Source organism: Prionailurus viverrinus, chromosome F2, assembly GCF_022837055.1.
Source record: "Prionailurus viverrinus isolate Anna chromosome F2, UM_Priviv_1.0, whole genome shotgun sequence".
NCBI lineage: Eukaryota > Metazoa > Chordata > Mammalia > Carnivora > Felidae > Prionailurus > Prionailurus viverrinus.
The window spans coordinates 63502625-63530470 of NC_062578.1; the positions used below are offsets into that span (position 1 = coordinate 63502625).

Genomic DNA, 27846 nt, shown 5'->3' on the forward strand with positions numbered 1-27846 from the left:
AGGAGGGAGTGTGGTACAGTGGTTATAATCCTGCACAGGCTTTGAACTTAAGTCTGGTTTGCTTAATAACTATGTAGCCTTGGGCAAAATATTGAACCTCTTGGGCTTTCAATTTCTTCCTCTGTAAAATGGTAATAATGATACCTACCTCCCTTAGATGCCATTAAGGAATAATGGCATGAATGCATTCTAAAGCGCTCATCAGCTTTGTGATTTATAGTAAGTGATCAGCAATTGTCATAATTCCATAAATACACAAGGCTTGCAGTTTGAAACTTTAAAAGCCCTTCTGTTGAGGGATGCCTTGGTGGTTTAGTCGGTTAAGCATCCGAATTCGGCTCAGGTCATGATCTCATGGTTTGTGTGTTCGAGCCCCACGTCAGGCTCTGTGCTGACACCTCAGAGCCTAGAGCCTACTTCACGTTCTGTGTCTCCCTCTATCTCTGCCCCTTCCACTCATGCTGTGTCTCTCAAAAATAAATAAATGGTAAAAAGAGGAAGAAGAAGAAGAAGAAGAAGAAATAAAAATAAATAAAAGCCCTTCTGTTGAATTACTAAATTGTACACCTGAAACTAATGTTATACCGTATGTTAACTAGCTGGAATTTAAATAAAGACTTAAAAAAACATATTCTCATTCTCTCTCTGTCTCTTTCTGTCTCTCTGTCTCTCTGTCTCTCTCTCTCTGTCTCTCTCTCTCACACACATACACACACACACACACACACACACACACACACACACACACAGGAAATCCTGTTTCTGAGGTTGCTGCTGCAGTGTGTTCCTACATTTTTGCCTTGATTTCTCATTAATGATGAGAAAATATTTCTAATAAATGGTCAAGTGATGAAGATCAGAAATCTCAGTCTAAGTTATAGATAGACACTTAATCTCCTCTCCCTAATTGCCTGGCTTTCCTGTAATAATGTATGAATGAACCATCGATACCTAACGTTGATACAGCAGCAGCCTCTTTTGGCTGTATTAGGTTCAAAGATGGTGTTTGGCCACCATGTACCAGTATAGACTTCAGTCCTAGCTAATACACAGTCACTGCCCCCACCCTGCTACCTCTTCCCCAGTGCTGTGCTCCCCATCATCCTGGCCCTTCCTCTGGGACTTTCCCGGACTGCCGAATAGCTCAGCAACTAAAAGGTTAATGCCTGGAAAGGTAGTGAGTCTCCAGGAGCCTGCACTGCCCAGCATTCCTTCTAACTGGTTGATGCACATGCTGTACCAATGTTTAAATGTTTTGCCAACATCACTCCTGGTTTTATTAGACATACAATCTTTTTTTCATTTATTTAATTTATTTTCAAATTTTATTCAGATTCTAGTTAGTTAACATATAGTACAATATTGGTTTCAGGAGTAGAATTCAGTGATTCATCACTTGCATACAACACCCCGGCTCGTCATAACTAATACCCATCACCCATCTAGTCCAAAAAAACAAATAATCCAGATATGAAAAGGACAGAAGACATGAATAGAAAGTTTTCCAAAGAAGACCTCTGGATGGCTGACAGACACATGAAAAGATGCTCAACATCACTCATCATCAGGGAAATACAAACCAAAACCACGATGAGGTACCACCTCCCACCTGTCAGAATGGCTAACATTAACAATACAGAAAATAACAGGTGTTGGCAAGGATGTGGAGAAAGGGGAGCTCTCTTGCACTGTTGTTGGGAATGCAAACTGGTACAGCCACTCTGGGGAATAGTATGGAAGTTCCTCAAAAAGTTAAAAATAGACTACCCTATGATCCAGAATTGCACTACTAGGTATTTAACCCAAAGGATACAAAAATACAGATTCAAAGGGGTATGCACTCTGATGTTTAGAGCAGCATTGTCAACAATAGCCAAACTATATAAACAGCCCAAATGTCCATCAGCTGATGAAAGGGTAAAGAAAAGGTGGTATATATACACAATGGAATATTACTCAGCCTTCAGAAAGAACGAAATCTTGCCATTTGCAACAGCATGGATGGAGCTAGTGTGTATTATGGTGAGTGAGAGAAGTCAGAGAATGACAAATCCCGTATGATTTCACTCATATGTGGAATTTAAGAAACAAAATAGATGAACATACGGGATGGGGGTGGGGAGGGGAGAAAGAGGGAAACAAACCATGAAAGACTTGTAAACATCTGTTTTCCTTTTGTTTATATTGAGTCTAATTTTTGATATTGAGTTCGTTGTTAATATTCTTATAAATGTATTAGGTTTCCTAAACTTGTGTTCCTCCCCCCGAGCTGTAACGTTATATCTGTTGTTCGGGCAATAAAATGTAAGAGTGGGTTTTGGTTTTTTGGTTTTTTGTTTTTCCTAATTAAACCACTTTATGGAAGAGGCTGTTGAAATTGGAAGACCTCCCAGTCTGTTGCACGGCCCCCTGCAGAGTGTATCCTGTGGTTTTCTTAGCTGCGGCCGTCCACTCTGAGGGAGCGAACGGTGGTGGCCACACACAGCACACGGTGCAGCGGGGTCACTGCGCAGCCTGGTGACGGCAGCCACGTTTTACAAGACCTGGCTCACGCCTTCAAGGAGCAGACTTAAACGCTTGCCATGTTTCCAGAGGGCCCCTTTTGTTTCTCCTCTTGTGTGATTTTCTACATAATCAGTCATTTTTCGACCACATGGCTGCTTTTGGTGGGTTTCGTAACCTATGTTGTGTACTCCTAGCCAGAAAGAGTTTTGAGCCAAACGTACTGTGGGAGTTGCCACCAGATGGTAACAACTCTTAATTGCTGTGTTCTGGAACTGTTAGACATTAACTGCTCAAAAGATAATCATTTCCCCCAGTGGTGACAGTTTAATGCTACCTGCATACAATGCACAAAGGAAGCAGAAATACATTTTGATGAAGAATTTATTTTCTAAAAGTATTTGTTGTGGGATATTGACTAAAATATTCATAGCTTCTAACTGTTGTTGATCATGAGATTGAGTTAACATCCGTGGTGGTAGATGTCCTCAGTATTTTTCCCCAAGCTTTCTAGCTTCGGTATAAATGATGAAATAAAAATATAATATATAATATATGTAATAACCTATATTAAATGCGAAAAACTTGCCCTATTCTGAGAAAAGAAGCAGGTTTTCATTTTGAAATGGTTTTTCTGTACTCTGTGTGTGTGTGCGTGTGTGTGTGTGTGTGTAAAGGAAATAACACCATTCTGCTTAACTTTAAACAAGGGATACCATACTTATTTTCCACTTTTGGAGAGGAGGGGTGTGAAGGAAAGATATATTTTAGGACAATAAAAACTACAAAAAGAAGTCCTGTACAATTAAACAAATTCACTTTATTCCCCCAACATAGTTGACCCACATTTGCCCATTATGGACATCACTTAATACTGTGAATGTCTTGATCTGTATTTTCTGTCCTGACACTTCATTTACTTATTTGATCTTTAGGTCGATTCCTATGGGACACCATTTTCTCATTTTTTCAGATGAGAAAGCTGAGGCTCTGTGTGGCCATCACCCCTTTTCATGCTGCCGTTGCAGAAACCAGGATTCCCCTATTTATGATGTAGCTTTTTTTTTAACTAGTAAAAATTTCACCTTGAAGTGTGGAGCAAAACATGGGCTTAAGATAAGAATATGGGGGGGGGGTGTCATTTGTTGCTGAAAAAAATCAAGCTATGCTTGAGGCCATTTACCTGAGCAAAAGGTGAAGACAAGTGGGCGGCACTCTGGGGTGTATGAATATTGGAAAGTTTGGCAGGAGAGCAAGGGTATGCGAAGGAGACTCAAAGAGGACGGGGCCATCTGCTGATGGGGACGTGCCAAGGACTCAGGACAGGTGGTTCCCAAAGGGTGGTCCCTGACCAGCCGCAGCAGCGTCAACCTGGGAACTTGGTAGAATGTAAACTCTCCCATCCTACCCAGACCTACTGAGTCAGGAACTCAGAAGGTGGGGCCCCATAGTTTGTGTTTTAACAAGCTTTTCAGATGATTCTGAGGCATGCTTACCTTTGAGAACCACTGGTTTTGCATAAACAATCTGCGTTGTCCAGAATGAGCAAAACGTGTGGAAGACCTTCTTGCACACATTCCACACAGAACAGCAGTTGGAATAAGGTGACGAGGATGGCCAAATATAAACATGGGCGTGGCTCTCCAGTGGCGGGGGATCTTTACTGAGCACCTAATATGTATCTGGCCCTATCCTAGACCCTAGCAATAGAGTGGTGAACAACACAGGTCTGCAGTGGCTCTCAGAGTTTGTTGTAGCAGGCAGTGGCATTAAAGAAATGATTACACGATTGATGCATTAATCAAAATGATGTTAATGGCCAAGCAGGGAATGCTCAGGGTACTAGAAGAACATATCTGTCATCTCGGGTCCACTGGGAAGCGGACTGTAAGATGGATTTAAAAGTGCAAGAATTTTTTTTTTTTTTAGAAGGAGGGGAAGAGATAACACCTGTCAAAGGCAATGGGCAAGGAAGTAGGATAAAGCAGGAAAGTCTTAGAGTGGGATGTAGATTGGCAGTCTTGGCCAAATTAACGAGAAGCTGAAGAGCACAGTCCTTCCTTCAAAAGTCTTGTATTGGGCAAAAGTGGCCAGGCACCCAGCATCCCCACTGGAGCATCGTTAGCTGGGGGCTGCCAGGAGGAATGTGGCATTGGCTGAAACACAGCAGTAGGTCCCCAACCCACTGAAGCCGGAGCTGTCAGCTAATGCCAGGTTCTTTCTTAACGGGGAATGCGTGCAGTGCGTGATTAGAGGCTACTGTCCACTTCTTGCACCGGTGGACCCACTTCTCTGTGTCCGAGGAACTGCTCCTCCAAGGTTCTCTTCCTGAGTGAGCACTTAGGCCAGATGGACAAAGCACAGCCCCTCTAACTGGCGTTGGTCTCAGGGACACAACCGGTGCTCATCATCTCCCTCTTCCACGAGCCGTCTTACTGCCCTTGCTCGGCACTCAGGTCTGCTGGTCTCGGTGGTTAACCTGGCGGTGTCATCCAAACCCTCCTTCCTGAGGGTGGCTGAGCCCCTGGTAACCATATCCTTGTTTTGCTGCAGCTGTCCATTTTTAGTCCCAACCGGGCATGAGAGTTCCAAGAGCAAGATCACCTGAGTTCCACATGCACTGCCCTCCTATGTATCTGCAGCCTTCCCTTCCCTTGATGATACGGGCAAGCTACCCTTGTCAGGATGGTGATTCCTTCTCTTGCCTTTTGTTCCCCAAATTCACAGGCAGGCAGCATAGCTTATAGCTCAGTGGGACCCTTGCTGTATCCTCCAGCAGGAGTATACCCTTTGGGGGACCAGGGCCTCTGGACATGCAGAGCTCAGAGTCACAGGGGCAGCAATCACAAAGTCATCAGGTTATTGGGAGTAATAGTAAGTGGAGAAATTCCTGCTTCTACCCCTCGTTTCCCGTTCTTTCAGTGGGGATATAACACCATGTAGAAAACTCATGTGCCCTATACCTACCGCATCCCAAAAGATGGCCACACGTTCTCCAAACTGTGCCTTTAGCCAGTCATTCTGTCATGCTCTCAGGCCAGCAGCTTCTAAATGGTGCACTATGACACAACTCATGGTCATGGGCCCATTCCCACTCTTCCTCTGCTGAGAAGTTGGTCCTTTGGTCACATGCTCTGTTGAGTAGATGCCTGTGAATCAGGCATTCCGTAAGCCCCTGTATAGTGGTGGTGGCTGAGGCTTTCAGGAAAGGAATAGCTAATACAAACTCAAAATGAGTGTTTGATTTATGAGTATAAACCATATGCCTTCCAGGAAGCTAGGAGCCCAGTTTCATCATTTTGCTACCAGGTAAGGATTGTGCTATATCAAAGTCTCAGAGTTAGTCTCTGCTGTTGGCAGGTTCAACATTCAGAAGAGGCAGTAACTAAATCAGCTTTGGCCATTGGAAGTCAATGCTACTAGGCGTTACATAGCCTCCTTCTCCCAACTATGGTCGTTCTGCTCTTGGGCCCATAATGCCAGTAATCAGGTGGCTGGTGACAAAGCCTGGCTTGCATCAACTGGCTGGGCCAATTTTTCTGTGTGTCATTCCATGCCTGGATGCTGCTGGTGGGCATCACCATGTGACAGACAGATCACACTTCACACCAAATCCCATATGTCCATCTCCCTGCTCTGTACTTCCTTGTCTCAGAACTTTCAGTCTTTTATTCTCCCAGGGCCCTGACCATTACCACTGACCATGAGTCTCTGTATATCCTCACTCTGGGCCACTTTGTTTTCCAAACAAAGTACATGGCATAATGCACCATTCACAGTTCAACCCATTAGGAAAATATTCCCTAACCACTGTCTTTCAAAGCCAACCCTGACTGTGGCTACAGTGCACATATGATACAGCCACTGTCCCTTGTCACCTTGCAGCCACGAGTCATGCCACCATAAAGAAGCGCAGGTGTTTTCTTTCTCCTTCAGCTAGACATAAGGGAACCCCTCCTTCATGTGGCCACAAGTGAGTGAGGAAGGGGGACAGTTCCATTGTGGTAGGTGATTGGGGGTTCAGGCAAGCACCTGATGTGCCCTCTAGCCCGGCTCAGATTGATCTCTGATGTGCCACCCCCTCTTAAGGATTGCTGTTGACCTGTTTGGTGGTAGTTTTGACAGAATTCCATTCATGGTGGGATGTTCTGAATACTTAGTCCTTGGTGTCTCAAGTCGAAATGCTCCTTCTCCACGTGGGCCCCGTAGAACATCAGGAACAACTTGCTTTACAAGGACATGTAACCCCTTACTGCAGGTTACCTGCCTGACTCTAGAACTCCAAGTGCCTGCATGGTGATTTTCTCTCCAGTGTTGCCATGAATTCAATTCTTTTCCTCCAACACCTTAGGGTACATGTGGCCCTAGAATAATATGGGTAGCTGGACAGCATGGCCTAAGCCAAACAGAGTTAGGAGTGCACGAAGTTTACTGGATGGTTAACACCATGAAAGATGAAGAGGGAAGGAAAAGGGTTGGACAGGGAAGCCTTTACCACAGGTCAATTCTGATACTCCTGAAAAGGAGGGAGAAGGTAAAATTAGACAAGAATAGAAAGTTGGTGGGAGGTGGGGAAGGGTGCAAGTGGTAATTGGTTGTGGGAAGAGTCTCTCCAGCCACACGATTCTGTGTGTAAGGAGCATCAGCCTTGAGGCATAGAGTGCTTCCTAGCACCAAAGGCCGCCACCTTGAGGCCGAAGTGGCCGATATTCAGAGATGTGAGGGTGGCAGGAGATGAGGTTGGTGAAGATGATAAAGGCCTCATCGGACCAAGAGTGGCAGGCCATGTCACCAAACTCCTCGCCTCCTCAACGTAACATGAGCTGCTCCTGAGGATCCACCACAGTAAATTAGTTGAGTGCCTAATGATCTCAAACATATCCTCTCAATCTTTGTTACTAATTGAGATCCAGCTCTATTATTTTTAATCCCTAAAAGTAGTCACACGTGGACTTTGACTTTCACAATTAACATTGTTGAATAACTACATATATCTGAGCATTTCTCCTCTGGACTAAACACATGGTCAGCATGTAACACTGTTCTTAAAACTTTTGAAGGCACTGGTGAGTTAGCTTATGAATTAGGTGTTCAGTAGAAAGAATTTTTAGCGTGTACCTTTAATTCTCACTCCTGATGAGTTAACTTTTCCTTACTATTCTAGGTAGGGTAAGAACAATTCCTATGGATAATTTTGTTTGCTGAATGGGCATTTACCAAGGCAGAGCTGTGTTCTTTCTCTGTAACGTTGCTGTATCAGTAATAGACCATGTGATAGAGGAAAGAAAGTGGACTTTGGAGCCAGACAGACTTATGTGGTTTTGAGTTCTCCTTTCAGAAGTTCATCTTTGTATGATTTTAGAACAGTTATTTAATTAGGGGTGCCTGGATGGCTCCGATGGTTGAGCATCAGACTTGGGCGTGGGTCGTGATCTCACAGTTCGAGGGTTCGAATGCCGTGTCAGTCTCTGTGCTGACAACTCAGAGCCTGGAGCCTGCTTCGGATTCTGTGTCTCCCTCTCTCTCTGCCCCGCCCCTGCTTATGCGTTGTCTGTCTCTCTGTCTCTGTCTCCCTCTCTCTCTCTCAAAAATAAATAAACATTAAAAAAATTGTTTTTAAAGAACATTTAGTTAATTAAAAAAACAAAAAATTACTTGTTTGTAAAATGGGAATAATAAATGGTAGTTGTAAGGATGGATGATAATGAGTGTAAAGTACCTGGTATCTGGGAGCTGCTGACAGACACACACAGCAGTGTGTTGATGGATGTCATCAGTTCACGTAAGATGATGTGAATTCCAGTAGGGTCGCGCCTCACAATGCCAGCAATATACGAAATCACCTGATGACAATTAACTTTTGTATGAGAAGTTCCTATAGTTTTTGTAGAAGCCTATGATATAATATTTGCTTTTTTAGAATATCAGGAGATACGTTATTGAATTCTGTGATGTCATAGGTCGTCTGCATTTTTCAGTGTATGAGGTGACAGTCTCGTGGATGAAAATCATAATTGCTCAGAAATAAAAGACTTAATTATAAATGTGTGTATATTATTACATAATATATGTAGTATAATGTACTACAGTAATATTATTATCTAGTAACTATAAGAACAAGGTGTAATTTTTTTAAGTTTATTATTTATTTTGAGAGAGAGAGTGTGTGCGTGAGTGCGGGAGGGACAGAGAGAGAGAGGGAGAGAGAATTCCAAGCAGGCTCTGCACTGTCAGCACAGAGCCCGGTCGGGGGCTCAGACTCACAAACCGTGAGATCATGACCTGAGCCAAAACCAAGAGTCGGATGCTTAACGGACTGAGCCACCCAGATGCTTCAAACAAGGTGTAATTTAAATGTTGTTTTACTTGAATTTTAGGAACAGCATACGTTATTCCTTTTTTATGTTAATATTGATCTCTGTGGCACCTTACTCTATGCTGAAATTACATATTTTACTGGAAAATTTAGTGTAGCAGAAGGTTTGCCACTACCGATTATGGTGAATCGGTTGATTTTCCTTTGGATTTTGATAGCTTGACGTTGCTCAAGCAGCCAAAGCAAATGGTGAGTATGGTGAAGGATTGACTACATGTTCTAACCTTCCTGAACCTAAACCTCATCAACCGAAATAAGGAACAGGGGGAAAAAAAGTACTACTTTTAATTGTAGCTGTCTTTTTTTTTTCCTCTTTCAGGATTTTGCATATCATTTTACCGTGTTCGTCTTCTACTTTGGAGCCTTTTTACTGGAGGCAGCAGCCACATCCCTGCATGACCTGCATTGCAATGTGACCACGGCTGTGCAGCCACTCTTGAGTGATAACCAGTATAACATAAACGTAGCAGCCACAGTGAGTGTCGAGGAGTCCCGGTTACCAGCACCCACCCCTGCCCTGCGTTCGCTGTCATGGTCTCCCAGAAGCTCCTCAGGCAGCAGTAGTTTTCTCTAATAATAGCCATTGGCATTAAACATATACTAGCTAAGTATCTATGTAATAACCTGCTGGGCAAAGTACTGCTGTTACCCCTCGTGTTGTAGACAATGACGTTGAAGCACAGAGGCTGACGTTCGTGTAAGATGACAGCCAGTCCGTGGTTGTGGCTGGCATGGTACAACCAAGCCTACTTTGTGAAAAGAATTCCTTGTGCTTTTTACTTCCTGTAACTCCAGACATGGTAATTCATCTTAATGATAATTGTAATTCCTTTGAATTCAGTGAATATTTATGGAGAGCCTAGCACGAGGTAGGTAATTTGCTGGGTTTTGGGGACAGGGATGAACAAGGTGCAGTTCCTGCCACTGGGGAAAGTCCCCGTGAGTGAGGGGGTGAATACGCCAGCCAGTATGATAGATGACAGATGAAATACATGCCGTGGAGAAATATTTTGTTTTTTTTTTTATCTTCCTTAATTCATAATACTTAAGTGAGTTTGTTGTTTTGTGTTGATATGGGGAATTTGAAGACATATTATTTCTGTTTTTATAATCTTGAAAATGCCAGAAATCCAACTTACTCCCTGAAATGTGCCGATATTTAATATGACTATATAGCAAGTTAGCGACCCTCAAGTTTTACTCTTCTATGCAGACAGCACATACAGACATCCCAGGACTCCCCATGTGGTCATTAAAATCTCTCTGGAGCAGCGCTGTCCGGCAGCACTTACTAAAATGGTAGAAATGTTCTGTGTATGCACTATTTGATATAGTGGCCACTAATTAATCCAATTAATCCATTCATTTTAATTAATTTACACTTCAGTTTGAACAGCCACATGTGGCTGTGGCCGTCCTATTGAACAGCACAGGTCTAGAGTCTGGGTTTCAAAGGGGAGAGCTGTGATGATTCTAAGACCTCCTATCATCCCCCGGGTTCTCAAGCCTCTGTTACAATTTGTCAGAATTCATTGAGCATCTCCAATGATTAGACTGATTATAGATTGCAGCAGAAAGGAGCATGGCTCCAGCTTTGACAGGCTTATAGTTTAGATCAGTGTTTTTATACTTTCTTTTATAGGAAGTGAAACTGTCTCATTTAATGAAACCTTACTGAAAACCCAATGAATATAGAAGGCAAGAGCACAGATGCTCTAGTTGGATTGGGAGAAGACGTCCTTCCTTCTCTTAAGCCACCTCTGTCGGCCTCATCATCTCTGAGGCACTTTCGTGAGATCCTTATTACCAAAGACCACAGCTAGAAAGCCACTGGACTTTTAGCAATTTTATGAAGTGAAGAAAAGTTCAGGGCCTTGGAGTTGACTTTTTTCCTACCAGGTGTCCTTCCTATTAGTCCTCAATTCTCACAGAATTTTCCTTTACTACTTCCGTCCCCTCCTTTTTAGTGCTGCAGGCTGTCTTCGCACTACCTGCCAGATCCTTGTACTAGCACCAAATTGGTCCGTTTATAGTTGCCTTAAGATCCTACTTTCATAAGAGTAGCAGGTGCTCAAGGACTTGATGATCCATGTCATTAATTTCTCACTAATGTTCCTTTGTCCCAGGAGCCCAGTTTTCAGTGTTGCCATGTTGTGATTCCATTGTGGCTGACGCTCTTCTGTGACTTTGTCCCTGTTATCCTTCCCTCTCTCTGTGCCTAAGGGAAACTGCCTTAGTAAACCTCTACATGCTTTCCTTCTACATTACATAGCAGCTCATCCATATGTTCTCATAGAAGTAAACCTTTAGTTGCTGAGTTTTAATCATACCTAAATGTATGATTCGTTCTTTTGTAACACTATATTGAGTCCCTCACTTTATTTTTTATTTCAATATACCTGAGAGAGGAAAATTCGTTTTTGTTAACAATAGATATCAACAGTGGTCATTCTCATTCAGTAGACGATGTCTAGATTAGAGACGCATCAGAGAGACAACCAGCAGAAGGCAGCTGGGGAGAATAGCAGAATGGCAATTAGAGAATGGTCACATCCTGTAGGTGAATCCGATATTCCTTCTCAGAGCTGGAGTTTTCTGGTAAAGGATTGCTGCACTAAGTCTTAATGTTTTATCACATTTAATTGCTTTGTCTTATAGTTTTCTATGGATCATGAGTTCAAAAAGGATGAGGAGAATAGCTACGGTTTGTTTATATGCACCAAATGCACTGATGTACACGTAGCTGTTGCTAAAGAAATCCTTGTCAAATAGTAAGGACAGTAATTCAGAGTTCAGTGCGGGTTTCAGAAGTATCTCCCACGCCAAATGAATCTGTTGATTCATTTCTATGGGTTTTCTTGGTTTACTTCTAAAATCCCTTTCCACTGTCACCGGTAGGATTTTATATATCCTCCAGTTCTCATACTTGCACTTTTCTTGCCCATGAGATCACTGTATGAATAGACACCTCGCAGCGAATTTTTGAATACGGTATTGAGAGTTTCATAAATACTTAACAAGTGAGCCCAGCATGTGAACAAACGTTAAAGCTAGGCCTGTCCACAAACGAAAACATTATTAGGGGCTAGAATGTTGAAAGGAAGGGTTAATGATGTGAGGGGATTAGATGGTAGTACAGTCATCAAAAAGATGAATGAATATAAACCATTTCCGTAAGTGTTGAAGTATCTTTAGGTACTTCAGTCTTCAGATAGTTGTTCCTTGGGATGAGTGGGTTTTTCTAAAATTAAAGTCAGTGTTATAAATCTGATGTGAGCTTTTGTTTCCTTTTTCTTAGATTTTTGCCTTTGTGACGACAGCCTGTTATGGTTGCAGTTTGGGTCTGGCGTTGCGAAGATGGCGACCGTGACACTCCTTAGAAACTAACAGTCTATGTGTTGGTTTCATTTGTCTACGTTACGTGTCTGATCAATTTGGATACCATTTTGTCCAAATGTAATAACATTCCAAAAGCAACTTGTTTATATAGAGAGAGCACCTAAGGACAAGTTTTGGTTCATTGCATGGATGGAATTTTAATTTTATTATGATGATAAACAGAGAAGTGGCCTTTAATTTTACATCTGCCTCTTTCCTTTTTTAAGAAAATTTTCCCTTATATCCATAAAATATACCGATATTGTTCATGAAAAAGAGGTATATCTTTTGTTTGGTTATTGAGTCACCTAAACCTTAATTTTACTAGGTAACTAAAATTTCATAAAAAGAAAAAAGACACATTTTAAATAGTCTTCCCACTGAATTCTGTCTTTTTAGCGTAAAACAGAGATTGGCACCATTTTTCTGTAAAAGTCCAGATGGTAAATATTTTAGGCTTTGTGGGCCATACAGTCTGTGTTGCAGCGACTCAGCCTTGCTGTTACTTTGTGAAAGCAGCCATAGACCACACATCAGTGAATGAGCGTGCCTGGGTTCCAACAAAACTTTATTCGCAAAGACAGGCAGCAAGCTGGATTTGGCCTGTGGGCTGTGAGTTAACGGTTTGCCGACCTCTGGTGTAAAACCTTAGTTCTATGTTACGTATTTTATTGAACTGATCCTGAAAGCTATAAAACTAGATAAGCCACATAATATTTAGCCTCATTATGCAATAATCATATCACCTTTGTGTTGATGGTCAAGTGCTTACCCTTGAGGTGGTGGATGGTTGCTCAAGCTAATTCAAGCAGAGTCTTGGATACAAGAAAAAGTAATTTATGAACTAAATCCTAGTGGCCTAATCTGACCAAGGGTCTCTTAACAGCTGAGCAAACCTGTCATCCGGCATCCTTCCAATGAGATCCCCAGACACCCCTCACCACTCCTGGAACTGGTCTCTTCTACTTCTGTCTTACTTTGGATTTATTTATGCTTCAGCATACAGCTGTTTGTCCCTGTGCATGAACATGGGAATATTCATGTGTGGATATGTGAGGCTCTACCAAATAGAACTCCCTGAAGAGTTAACTTTTTACTTCTCATTCTTTTACATTACTTTGGGTTAAATTTCAGTAGAATACTAAATATAACTTAAAGTTGTAACTTCTTATGTGTTTTAATAGTAGCCCAGACATTTATGTTGGTTTGCATTGGTGACAGATGTACAGAATCCATTTTAAAACAATAGCCATCATAAAAACTTGTCTCTGACTGAATTGCACAGAAAATATTTGAATGCATCTGTTAGAGGTATCCTGGTTGTGGCAAGTGCCAAAATGGCTTGAATGGGAAAACAGGTAAGAGTTAGATCCCTCTCCCATGACACATCCAAGTGGGGTACTTTTGTCCTGCCCCAGGAGGGCTGCCTCCAGGAAAAGAAGGCTTTTGATAGTGCTAAACCTTCAGCCCTTTGCTTCTGTGGCTGAATCATCCCCTAAGAGTGCCATGTATAAGTTATGCTGGTAGATTTCATGGACGTAGAACAGTCTTGAATGAGTAACGTGATCAATGCTCAGTGATCAGATGCTGTTTATATAATCATCTCCAAAAAGAAGAATCTTCTTAGAGTTTGGTTTGTGATATAGAGACGTGTTTCAATATGTGGCAAGAAGAAATCAGTCTTATGACCTGACTTCCATGTTTTTTCTAGCACCGTACCACACACTTAAACCTGTATTATGAATTGTATATTACAAAGTCATAAATGTGCCATAAGGATATATAGTCCATGCAAGTTGGAATCGTTTAAAGTTAGTCTGCTAGATTTAGTTGTGAGATTTTATTTTTGTTTCCAAAGTATAACAGGTTCGTGCTTGGTGGCATTAAATTAAATGATTTCATGAAATGGCTTTGGTGGCATTTTTGTAAATGGATTGCTTCTAGATCATTAAGAACCAAGCCTAAAACTCATCTGACTGTGAATAGTTATATTTGTAGATTAATCGTGTTCTGGGTTTGTGAATTGAGTGACAAAGCACTTGAACAAAAATTATGGTATTTGAGAATTCTTTATATATGCTGTAGAAATGAGGAAGTATTGGTTGGTTTTAAAATCTGGTAACTCCATGATGAAAAGAAATTTATTTTATAAGTGTTATGACTCTAATAAAGTATTCATTTGCTAATCTTTTTTGGTCATCTATTTTTTATACAGTTCACTTTGAAACTCAGTTAAAGGTTTGATATAAACTTGACAGATTTGGAATTTCTAGACTCATACCATATAAAAATTCTGCTTTAAACCTTTCTATGTAAAAGATGGTCTCTCAGGAAATGTCAGTGAGCCTTTTTTCTTTGATGAAGGTCAAAGAGGTAAGTCTTTGGAAGTCATATTTTAAAGGAAGTTAAAATTATGCTCTATTTTATTTTAAAAGCGTTTATATAGTGCTTAATATATGCCAGGCAGCGCTCTAAGCATTTTTTCAAATATCGCTCATCATCTTCATCCTGACCACTCTGTGAAGTAGATAATATCTCCTCTTAAAGATGAGGGAACTGGGGCACCTGGGTGGCTCAGCCGGTTAAGTGTCCGACTCCTAATTTTGGTTCAGGCCATGATCTCACGGTTTGTGAGGTCTAGCCCCACATCGGGCTCTGCGCTGACAACGTGGAGCCTGCTCGAGATTCTCTGTCTCCGTCTCTCCGCCCCTCCTCTGCTCGTGCTCTCTTTCTCTCAAAATAAATACATTAACCTAAAAAAATTAAAAAAAGAAAAAAGATGAGGGAACTAAAACAGACCTAAGGAGCATCCAGGGTCATGTGCCTACCAAGAGGGAAAGCTGGCCTTTGGACCCTAGTAGTCTGGCTCCAAAGTTCAGGCACTCAATGGCTGTGCATCCCTCAGTTAAAGATTTTACGTATGAATATATATATATATATATATATATATATATATGATGTATAAAATATATGATACATATATATATATATGACCCTTTTTTCCCCTAAAGAAGTTTTTAGCAGAATGTTTAATTGTGTTAGATGCCATCTTTTAGAACTTTTTTTGTCATAACTAAGGACTCATGAGTTTAGCTGTAAGAATTTAGGCCAAACCTGCCATATAAGGGAAAAGTTAGGCAGCTTTGGTCTGCAAAGGTCCCCAGAGTGCTTGACTGCCTGTTTCTCTAGTCCGTTAATTCTGACAGGGACTGCGGGGCTTCGGTCTCCTCCGCTGCCTTACATCAACGTTGTCAGCTCCTCATTGACTCTTACATCAAGAGTCAGCTCTTTCCTGAATTGGCCTGGCTTCCTGATCGGCCCTGGAGCTGACATCGGGAGGGTCTCTAGTCTGAGACCCCCCATTCGATCTTCATATGTAAACTCTGAATTTGCACCTCTGCATTTGCCAGAATCTGGAATTCTGAGCCATCGTCACGAAGGTTCTGTCTAACATCATGATGCTTCAGGTTTGTCATTGAGTGAGCCAGTGTCAGGTGGCAATGGAATAGATTCATGGGGGACGGGTCCAGAGTTAAGGGGAGGTGATCATCTTTAGAACATGTATGCATTTTGTTTAATGCTCTGAAAGTTTGGCTTTTTGAGAGAGTACTAACTGTGCCCTGGGCAGTAGGTCAAGACTAGTCACTTTCTCTGGAGCATTCTTCTCTCAATTACTTGCACGACTTGTTCCCTCACCCTCTTTGGGTTTTTGCTCAATCATCACCCTGAGTCTCATACTGGCACACTCCTCCTCCATACCTGCATTTCTCCTAGGCACTTACGACATACCTTTAAATATGGCATAAATAGAAATAGCATATATTTTACGTACTTACTGTATTTGTCCTCTTCTCCACTAGGATGTAAGGCTTATGGAGAGGAGCCATCTCTGTTCACAGCTCTCTCTCCAGTGCCTAGAAAAGAGCATAGCAAAAATCATGTACTCAGTAACTATATATTGAATTGGCAAATGGATGAATGTTGTAGCATTACCTACTTTTGTGTTCTAATCAATATACTCTATAAAAATTGATCTTGTTAGCACTTGCAAATTTCTAGTGTAAAATAACTAGGCATTTTTCACCTAGCTCTGGATGTATTTAGGGCAAATTCTACCTTACAGGTTCCCTAGTGATTAAATATATGTGTATTGTAAAACTGCCTTATAATCAGTCTTCTATAGCAGAGGAGCTGTGCATATAAAAATGAGGCATCCCATGTAAACACATTAGGTCATTATTCCAGCCTTTTTCATGACAAAAGATGTCACTGTAGACTCAACTGACATAGTCCTCAAGGCATCATCAGAACTAAGAATTAATGGTCAAAGTCTGTCATTTTTCTATAATTACGATGGGAGTGGAGGGCTATGGCTAGTGGTGTTTGCTAAAAATTACAATAGTCACTGTTCTAAGACTAACAAGAGGTGGAGATATCTGTATATATCATGTGGCATTTTGATTTTTTATGTCTCCCAACTCCAAGTTTTATCCTCAGATATGCGTGAGAGGTATTCCAGATGAAGGATATTGTTGAATTTTCTATCTACAGTTTCTTGTATCATTCTAAGTACGTCTTCTGTCCTGAGGCAATGTATAGTTTTGCCAAAGCATCCGTGTACTGGGCCACATTGCCTTTTCATGAAATTGCGCATGTTATTTCTTATTAAATATGCCATCTTGCTGAATACCCTAAAACTTTTGTGTGGAAAATTTTTGGAATGTGAATAAACTCATTTGTTTATATACATAAGTATATAAAATATTTAACAGTGGTTAACTAAAGATTTGTTACTTTTGAACAATTTAACAGTTGTCTCAATTTTTGACCATGCATACCCTATTTATGTATATGAAATATGTGAATTAGTGTCAACTTATTTTAACTATTAGTAAAGCATTTTAATTTTAAATCATAAAATACAGTTAAAGTATTTTCTTGTATCATGCTGTGTAATAAATTTATCCTGAATATTTCTTAAGGCACATATACTCATTTTGGAGGCCATAGGAATGAATGGATCATTGATCCAGAGGTCGGATTTATCTGGATTTATCTCTTCTACTGGTGTGATGAAAGTTTTGAATAAAATCAGAGAGGAAAATGTCTAATATAGGGTCTGGCAACCATAGACATTGTCTTTTATCAATATCTTTGGTTTCCTAGCGAGATGATAGGTACTGCTCCATTTCTTTTGAGTGGAAAATTGCCTGTCTTTCAAAAAATACTCTGGTCATATAAATTTTTATGAAACGAATATATTCTCAGCAAATGCATAGGATACTCTGCTCTTTCCCAATGTGAGATGAGTAGGGGTTGCCTCAGATAGTTTTTTTAAATAGTTATATTTCCAGTGTGCACTAGGAAAGTATAAGTTGCACATCAAAGGCATGATTTCATGGATATTATTCTGCATGAAACTAAACATTTAAGTAGGAAAAAATATTGCATTAAGAGCTGTGTGACTTGAATCACTTTATTTAAGTTTATATATTTATCTACAGTGGTGATCATATATACAAGCCTGTGGCAATAGTTCCTTTGGGAAGAAGAACCCAAGATTTAAAAATACAAGAAATTGATTGGAGGTAATGCCTATGAAAGATAAAGAGAAGGACAAATAAGATTAGGCAGGAAGAGTTTCAGACCGTGTTCTAGTTATGAGAAAAGTCTCAACCAACTTAGGAGGGAGCTCCCACACCAAGATCGCCCATAGAGCACTCCCACACTCGCTAGGAAGAAGGAATCCTGTACCAACACGATGCTCTGTCATTGGCCTTGGATTGCCCAGAAAGAATGTGATCTCACCTCCTCAGCTTAAAACCTGAAGGAATATCCTAAGCCACCTGCAAGTGGAGGCTGTCCAATAACTGCCCTCCCTGTGGATGGTAACCTGTTGGAGAGCTGAATGGCACACTTGGTGACTGCCACTTTCTGCCCCTTTGCCGTATAAGTCCACTTCTCCATACCTGTCCTGGGCGCCCCTCCTCTGAGGTTCCAGTGGGCCTCTTGTCCTAAGGGAAGGATTAGAACAAGGAGGTTAGACAAACTACTAGCTCCATCACAGCAGTTAGCCTTGGGGTCATCACTGGTACCCATACTGTCTCTGTGATTATCCATTCTGACTTCCTAGCAGCTACCACCAGCCTCTCCAGGTCTGGGTCACTGATTTGGTGGTGTGACTCAAATCCCTAAGTGGACTAAATTCCTGGCAGCGATACTTTCTACAGGTATGGGTCACTGCCCTTGTCCACTCACCATCACTGTCGGGCAAGGAAATACCAAGAAGGTACCTATGTGTATCACCTGAGTTCCATACACATTCCTCCCTGTCTCCATTGTGTGATAGCCCTACTCCTTCCTGACCAGGATCAGTTACCCCTGTCAAGATGGTGAATCCTTTCTGCCTGTTGGTTTCTAAAATCCTAAATGCCTCAACAGAAGCCACAGCTTATGAGACCTTTGCTTTGTCCCTGGCAAGAATGAATTTCTCTTGAGGATCTGAGCAGTAACCATGCAGAACCCAAAGCTGCAAAGGCAGGCAGTAACAAGTCCATAGTGAGTTATGGGGAGTGATGATAAATGGGGCTACTCCTGTTCCACCTTCTTTTGCCCCAGCCCCATGAGTCCTTTTGAGGACATAGTGTCTTGTAGAAGTTTCAGATTCAAGGCATATCTAGCATCTAGGAAGATGACTCCCCACCCTCACAGAGTATTGCCTCTGTGCTGGTGCTTCACCTCTGCTTTCCACAGGCCATTTCAGGCCAGCTGCTTATGGATGCTGCATGGTCTCTCATGATCAATGACTGCCGTCACAGAGCTTTCTCCCTGGTTAGATGCTATGTTGACTGGGATTCCACGCTTATGGACCAGCACTCCATAATGTTGTGGTGAATGAGTTTGTAAACATTCTCACCTCAAGATATTTTTCCTCTTACAAGAGGAGCATGAGCTAAAACTGGAGAAAACATAGGGTTAAATCCTCATGACCTTGGGTTAAACAGTGGCTTTGTGGATATGACAAAATAGATAAATTTAACATCAAAATTCAAAATTCTTGTGCATCAAGAGACACTGTCAGAAAGACACTGTCCACAACTTACAGAATAGGGGGAAAAATTGCAAATCATATATATGGTAAGGGTCTAGTATCTAGAATATATAAATAACTCATAACTCAACAACAAAAAGCAACCCAGTTTAGAAACAGTCAAAGGACTTGAATGGACATTTCTCTAAAGAAGATACACAAATAGCCAACAAATACGTGAAAAGATGCTAAATATCATAAGCCACCAAGGAATGAAAATCAAAACCACTTCACATTCACTAGGGTGGCTGTAATGTTTTTTAGAAGAAAAATAACTAAATTGGAACCCTCATTAATCACTTATAAGAATGTAAAATGAGGGGTGCCTGGCTCAGTGTAAGCATCTCTTGATTTCGGTTCAGATCATGATCTAACAGTCATGAGATTGAGCCCTGTGTCCATCGGGCTCCACACCCAATGTGGAACCTGCTTGAGATTCTCTATCTCCGTCTGCCTCTCCCCTGCTCATGCATGCTCTCTCTCTCTCAAAATAAATAAAACAAAATAACTTATTTCTAAAAAAAAATGTAAAATGATACCATCACTGTGGAATGACACTTTGGCAGTTCCTCAAAATATTTTAGCAGATATTCAGAGAGTTATCACATGACCCGGCAAGCAATTCCATTCCTAAATATATACCCAAAAGAGTTGAAACAGATATTCAAACAAGTACTTGTACACGAATGGCCATTGTAGCACATTGGGAAACAAACCCAAATGTCCATCAACGCATGAATGGATACACAAATGTGGTCTATCCATATAATGGAATATTAATAAGTCATAAAAAGGAATACCTGCTAAATGTGGATGAACCTAGAAAACATTATGCTAAGTGAAACAAGACAGACACAAAAGGTCACATATTGTATGACTCCATTTATATGAAATATACAGAATAAATCTAGAGACAGAGAACAAATTAGTGGTTGCCAAAGGCTAGAGGGAGGCGACATTGGGGAGATTCTTCTCCCTCCCCACTGTGAGGACACAGCGAGACAATGGGCTTTCTGCAAACCAGGGAGAGAGTCCTCACCAGAAACTGTCTCTGCTGGACTGGGATCTGGGACTTAGAGCCTCCAGAACCATAAGGAAATACATTTCTGTTATTTAAGCCACTCAGTCTGGTGTTTTGTTCTGGCAGTCTGAGATGACTAAGACAGGGTGCTGTGCCAGAACTTGGGTCTGGACCTCAAAGAAGTATCCTTTTTATGTCAACCAGAATACGGACCAGAACAATATTCCTACACATGGAATGTATTGGCTTCAGAAAACCATGGTGCTTCCATCTTTGTGGTTAAGAAAGCAAGACGCAGCAATTTGACTTCTTTAGAAAGGGTGCTCCAATATGCTGCTGACTACAAGTTTTGTAAGAAAAGGAGGGTCCCTGAATCTTTGCAGGGTTTCTCTCATGCCCTCTGGAGTGCACAATATACCAAGGTCTTAAGCTGGCTCTTGTGCTCATCCTAATAGTATTAATGTCATGTTCAGTAAAATGTGCTGTGGTTATGTCAAGATCGTCCAGATCTCTGCAGACTATATCATGGCACATAACAGAAAATTTATTCTAGTTCTGGACACATCTGTGATGTGTGTTACTATCCGATCCATGTGAAAGCCAACTGTTTCTGATCCCCTTTTTTGATTAAGATGGAACAAACTCCTTCACCTTACCAAGTGCCTGACATCTTGTCTGGCATGCCAGCCACAATCAGGACCATTCTATGGTCATTCACAAAGATGTTTCTGATTCCTTCAGAGGCCAAACTGTTGAATTAAATAGAGATATGTTAGGGACCTTCTCCCCTGCATCCTTAAAATCCTAATGATGGCACTATTCTAGGTCATATCCCTTCCCCCAGAATGTAATATATATATATATTTTTTCATTTAGTATATTGGCTGAGGGGCTGTGCAGTTTCAGAAGCTTCCACTTGGCCTCTCCTTCTATGATAGCTCTTAATCTACAGACCAAGGATCCAATATGAAGTTTACTCTAATTGCCAAGTATGGTAAATCCAGTTATACATTTAGGAACCAGGAAGATGATAACCAAGTTGGTTCACACACATAGTAGGTTCTTTGTAAGCTGGATTTTGGCCAGGAATCTATTGTCCCCCTATGTCCCTACTCAAACAGGGATGATAATCATGCTTGAATCTCCAAACATCCATGCCAACTCAGCCCTTCTGTCCAAAGTCCCTCAAAATATCTTGCCACTCTCCTTTAATCAATATTAATCACATGGAGAAGGATCAAGGGTATCATTATAGTGTACATCTGAGGTCCTTCCTCGTGGGGAGTTAGCCACTTCTTCAGTTAATAAGTTTCCAGGTCTGAAAATAGGTTCAGGTTGTGGGCTGAGCAAGAAAAGTGAATAACTGCCAACAGTTTCATGCTCATCCATTTTCTCCTGTTTTTGGCTGGATGTAATATGCAGTACTCTCGTTGGTTGCTCATCTGTTTTTGCCCCTATGGGAGCCACGTTCTACTAACCAACTGCATAAACTCCAGTGGGTCAAGGCTGTTTTTGCCCCTACAGGAGCCACGTTCTACTAACCAACTGCATAAACTCCAGTGGGTCAAGGCTCTGTGATGACCTCTCCCAAAATTTATAGCCCCCCCCCCGCCCTGGATTTGGGTGGTTAAGTATCACCTGGATTCTATCATCCTTATTTCTTTTGATGAGTCAAGCTCTGTAAATGTCTTGCCTACCCACAGTTCTATTTTTTAAAGGACCTTCTTAATGACATAGAATAACACTAGCAGGTAACATTTACTGAACATTTATTAGGTGCTAGTTACTAATCTAAGAGTATTAGATGTTTCCCATTCACTCTCTCCAATAACCCAAGACACTCTTATGATCACCTTTTTCCAGGTACAGAAATTGAGGACCCTGAAATTCTGAGACTTGTGTAAGATCATGCAGCAAGGAGCACAGTCACATTTCAAACCTAAGCAGTGTGGTCCAAGAACCCAGTAAGTACTGGGATCCAAAACATTTTTAAAGATTACAATTCTGAACGAAGTGCAAGGAGTTGAGTAGATACACACTTTTAGGTGTTATCATAGCCACGAATTTGGTCGATAAACACTGGAGAAATGCTGGAGTATTTTACAGTGAAACACAAACTATTTCCATGGATCACCAGCTACCTCTTTGTTTGCACTTCAGTCTGGTATCAGCCTTTAGAGCTGCCAGTAGGGTACTACAGAGGGCACCAGGCAATGAGTGTGTCAGTGAATGGAAATCAATGCAATTTCGGTGTCCCCGGCTCCACTGAGTCCTGCCTTATAGTTTATGGGATCTGAGACAAACCTGTCCAGAACTCGGATGAATTCTGGTCACGCGCTAGATAGCTCTGGGACAGCCCTATTGATCAAATGACTCTAAAGCATGACTTCATTCCAACACGGGGATACTTTTTTGTGGAGTTTGTTTAGTCTCGGTTTATATTTGCATTACAAAGTCACAAGTAAGAATTCTCTTTCTGTCCTGTTGTTTTTCGCTTTCGATCCCTTGGCAATTTCCATTTCTATGAAATTCAGGTTAGTCTAAGAGCATGCAGTGCTAAAAACCCATGTTCACTTTTCTTTTAGCTGTTTTTCCATCCAACCAGCAGAGGGCAGTCAGAGTACATGTTAGAGACTTCAGAGGCAGCTGCTTAAGGGTGGGGGACTGCAGAAAGGTTTTCCACTTTAAGACGATGGCCTCTCAAGTCCCTTTCCTCAGGGTAACGTGCAAACCCAAAGTGTAAGGCTGTATGCAGCATGCTGGTCTAAGTTAAGAGCTGAGAGCTAAGGCCTCTCTTGAGTCACTAGTTAAAACTTAATCATTAAAAAGCATAGATAGCAATAATTGTCATCAGAATGCCTGTTTCCACAGTGGAGAGGGACTAAAAACATCAGTGTCTTTCATGTCCTTGAGATACTCACTATATTACAATTAAATGTCCCCTTTTCAACACCTTTCAATCTCTTTCACTGTTCATCAAAACGCAATTGTGGAACGTACTCACTGGGCTCCGCTTGCAAAAGTTGGCCATGACTTCTGAGTTTGGGCATTGCTCTTCTAGCCTTCACCTTATACCCCTGTGGTGATTGAATTGTTTATAACACACACTGAAGGCCGTCCTGCGCTTCATGCAATAATCCAAACTATTTACAGTGCTGCATCTTGTGGTAAACTTTCTCATTCCACCTTTGCCTTCTTGATTGAAGTCACTGTGATTCTCACAACAAGCTTGGTCGGGTGGTGCCATGATGGAAACGGAGTTCGGAGCCAGGTGGGACTTGTTTCATATTTTGGCTCAGTTGTGCGATTTAGAGCCAGTGTCTTAATTTCTGGATCAGTTTTTTCTCCAGTCTGGCAGATGAGCAATGCTCTGATTTTATTGCACGGTAGGACTTGAAGCAGAAATTGCTATTGCTGTTGTTTTTGCCACTGATATTTTGACCAAAGTAGCAAGGTACTAACCAGTGACATCCTCCCAAAGGGTAGCAGAGACTTTGATTCATTCTGGAAATACAGACAGTAGCCCAAAGAAATCTGGTTTTTAGCTAACAACCCTATTTTCAATGTCAAGGAGATAAATTAATTTTTGTTTTCATTCACCAAATAAGGTCATATTTCTCAAATTTCCTTTTTTATATAAAACCTTTTCCTTCTTTATGTCTTCCTTCTCTTCAGGAATACCAGCACCAAAAATAAGAAATAATAGTAAAAAGCATTTTTAGTACTTGTAGTTGACTCTGAATTCCTCTTAGAAGGAATTCTAATTCCTCTTAGAAAGGAATCTAGTTTGGTCTTAAAGAAAGAATGTTTCAACAAATCCCACATATGTAATGAAAATCTTTCTTACATGCTTTGCATATTACGTTATGTTTTACATATGTAAATGGCATGCAGAAATCAATCTACCAATTTGAACAAAACACTTTGACAGGTATAGTTTGTTATTTACAACAATCTTCTAAGAAAGCAGATATGGTTCACATTCTACTGAGAAAATGATGTTAATGGTTCATTAGCTCTAAATAGATCTCAGAAGACAGATTTTTTCAGACTCCTAGTCTAGTGCTCTTGCTTCAGTACAGCATCATCTTCACAGCCCTACCTCAGGCAATCTAAATATGGGTGCATTTATAAGGGACCCACAGGTGTACCATCCCTATTCTCAACGAGTGTACAAGTAGCTGATGTAACATCTTTTGACCACCTTTACTACTACAAAGCATAGCAGATTTATAACACAGCCTGGCAACAAAAAAAAGCAAATTCTTACATCTTCAAAATAATAACACTTTGAGTGCTGTTTAATTTTTGGAAGGCACAGTGAAACTCAGCAAAACTGAGGACTATGTAAGTGCATGCCATCATTTGGGTGATACAAACCAGGATTATTTTTTGCAAAAAACCTGAATTATAACTATCTAGTTTTTTCAGTATGAATGACAAGCATTTGTGTGTTTGTTAGTATACTCTTTATTCTCAGGGAATCCTAAAGAATGACAGGGACACTGGCATCCTACCTAGTGCTGATACTTAATAAGAGATTGCTAATAAGAGTGTTATAAAGGTATAATACATATTTTTAACCATGTGCCACAATATCATGGGCCGAGTGTATGGCAGGGCAGTATGCTAGAAGCCCTCCTCATATTGTTTCATTCAATCTTCATGACAATCCTATGAGATAAGGGCTGTCATTATTAAACCAGTCCAGATAAGAAGGAGAAGGCTCAAGGAGGGCCCCTTTGCATAAGCCAAAGGCTTTTGCAGGAAGATAATGAGAAAATGAGGTCACAGTGGAGGTCAGGAACAAATTATAACAGGCCTTGGGTGATAAGCTATAGGTTTAATATTTTATTCTGTAAGCTCTGAAGAAACACAAAGCAGTGCTTTAGTAGGATCATTCTAGCTGCAATGTGTAAGGGCAGATTGAAGGAGGAGAGACTGGAGATCTGCAAGCTAGTGCTATAATTCAGACATGGAGAGATAATGGTCAGGGTAGGAGAAATAGGGAGAGGAAGGAAGGAAGGAAGGAAAGGAGGGAGGGATTCTGTTGGTGATGGGGTGTGTAGTGCTCAGAGGAAGTTATCAGGATTTAGAGGCAGAGAGAATCAGGACTTCGGGTGCTGACGTCGAAGAAGATGGATGAATCAAATTCCTAGTGGTGTAGGAGTTGCTTTTTAAAAATCAAACTGATGTCAAACTGTATGTTTTTACTCATAAATGTGACATTCTAAATGAAAAAACAAACAAAAAGTCTTTATAGTTAAAACTCTGCATGCCTTGGGTAAATTCCTAGCAGTGCTATTGATGGAATACAGGAGTGCTGATGCATAGGGGCACTTGTGCCCCAATGTTTATAGCAACACTTTCAACAATAGCCAAATGATGGAAAGAGCCTAAATGTCCAAACTGATGAATGGATAAAGAAGTTGTGGTTTATATATACAATGGAATACTACTTGGCAATGAGAAAAAATGAAATATGGCCTTTTGTAGCAACGTGGATGGAACTGGAGAGTGTTATGCTAAGTGAAATAAGTCATACAGAGAAAGACAGATACCATATATTTTCACTTTTATGTGGATCCTGAGAAACTTAACAGAAGACCATGGCGGAGGGGAAAGGGAAAAAAAAGTTACAGAGACGGAAGGAGGCAAACCATAAGAGACTCTTAAAAACTGAGAATAAACTGAGGGTTGATGGGGGGTGGGAGGGAGAGGAGGGTGGGTGATGGGCACTGAGGAGGGCACCTGTTGGGATGAGCACTAGGTGTTGTAAGGAAACCAATTTGACAATAAATTTCATATTTAAAAAAAATTTTTTGGGGGCGCCTGGGTGGCACAGTCGGTTAAGCGTCCGACTTCAGCCAGGTCACGATCTCGCGGTCCGGGAGTTCGAGCCCTGCGTCAGGCTCTGGGCTGATGGCTCAGAGCCTGGAGCCTGTTTCTGATTCTGTGTCTCCCTCTCTCTCTGCCCCTCCCCCATTCATGCTCTGTCTCTCTCTGTCCCAAAAATAAATAAACGTTGAAAAAAAAAAAGTTTAAATAAAAAAAATTTTTAATAAATAAATAAATAAATAAACATTAACATAAATAAATAAATAAATAAATCTCTGCTGGTCCTCAAATTTTCCAGATGTTCCGTGATTCTGAGTACATAGTAGGCTTGCACTACTTGGGGCCCAAGCAATGAATTGAGGTCATATGACCTCTGAGATTAAAGATTGTTACTGCGGGGGCACCTGGGTGGCTCAGTCAGTTAAGCTGCCAACTTTGGCTCAGGTCATGATCTCATAGTTCGTGGGTTTGAGCCCCGTGTTGGGCTCTGTACTGACAGCTCAGAGCCTGCTTCAGATTCTGTGTCTACCTCTCTGTCTGCCCCTCCCCTGCTTGCGCTCTGTCTCTCTGTCTCTCAAAGAATGAATAAAAACGTTAAAAAAAAAAAAAGATTGTTACTGCAGAAGAACCTCACTTATCCTGAATGATATACTAGTTGTTTGAATCATGAAAAAATTAAAAAGGAATTTCCTAGAGTTAATTAGCCAACATTTAACATTTCAGGAAAGTAAAAAAAAAAAAAAAAAGAATGCTTTATAGGAGCCTGTGTGTGTGTGTGTGTGTGTGTGTGTGTGTATTCCTTCATTCATTCCTCCATTTGACAAAAATCTACTGAGGGATATTATGGGTCAAGCATTTTTTAGGCAATGAAGATATGAGTTTCTTGGCCTCTGCTCACAAAGAACTAACGATCTTATGAAACAGAATAGACATCAGAAAGCATGTTATACTACATAATATAAGCAGAGTGCTGTAGGTGTGCAGAGAGGACACTAATCCCAGGTGGGTATGACTACAACAACTTGCTAAAGGAGCAGGTTTCTAAGTTGAGTCTGAATTACAAACGTAAGTTAATCAGGCATTTGAGGGGATGAGCAGTTTTAGAAAGTAAGGATACCATGTGCAGAGGAGCAAAAGGCAAAATGGCTTGAGTGTGTTGGGAGAGCCACAAATAGTTCCTGTGACTAGGGCATAGAGTGAGAGCCAAAAATGAGTCTAGAAATTAGAGGTTTGGCCACTTGGAGTTTAGTATCTACATAAAGAAGTTTGGACTTGAGGGTGAGGAAAGCCACAAGATTTGATGCAAAGTCATAACTTGATCAGATTTTTCACTCAAGAAAGATTTCGCGAATACTGACAGAATAGGTGGACTGTAGGAAGTGGTAACTGAAAACAGAGAATTGAGTTAGGAGGCCACGGAACAAATCCAGGCAAGAGATGATGGAGTTTAGAATAAGATAGTGGCAGAGTAAAAATGGAGAAAAAAAATGCATAGGGAAGATATAAACTAGGTGTAATTGATAGAGCTGGATTCTATCTCGAGCACCTGAATAAAAGGGGACACGTTTCACTAAAGTAATCTATGGGAGTGGGGTTGGGGGAAAGGGAAAGTAATAAATTCTATTTGAAACTCATTCGCAC

At 41.0% G+C, this 27846-nt stretch overlaps 1 protein-coding gene across 1 annotated transcript in view; it reads left to right on the plus strand.

Moving 5' to 3' along the window:
• MAL2 (mal, T cell differentiation protein 2) overlaps positions 1 to 14442 on the plus strand; it is a 28921-nt gene extending 14479 nt beyond the window's left edge. Inside the window, exons 3-4 of the mRNA XM_047842750.1 lie at positions 9198 to 9353; positions 12177 to 14442. Coding sequence (XP_047698706.1) covers positions 9198 to 9353; positions 12177 to 12248 — 228 coding nt within the window. The 3' untranslated portion in view covers positions 12249 to 14442. The remainder of the gene's footprint in view (positions 1 to 9197; positions 9354 to 12176) is intronic.
• The last annotated feature ends 13404 nt before the right edge of the window (positions 14443 to 27846 follow it).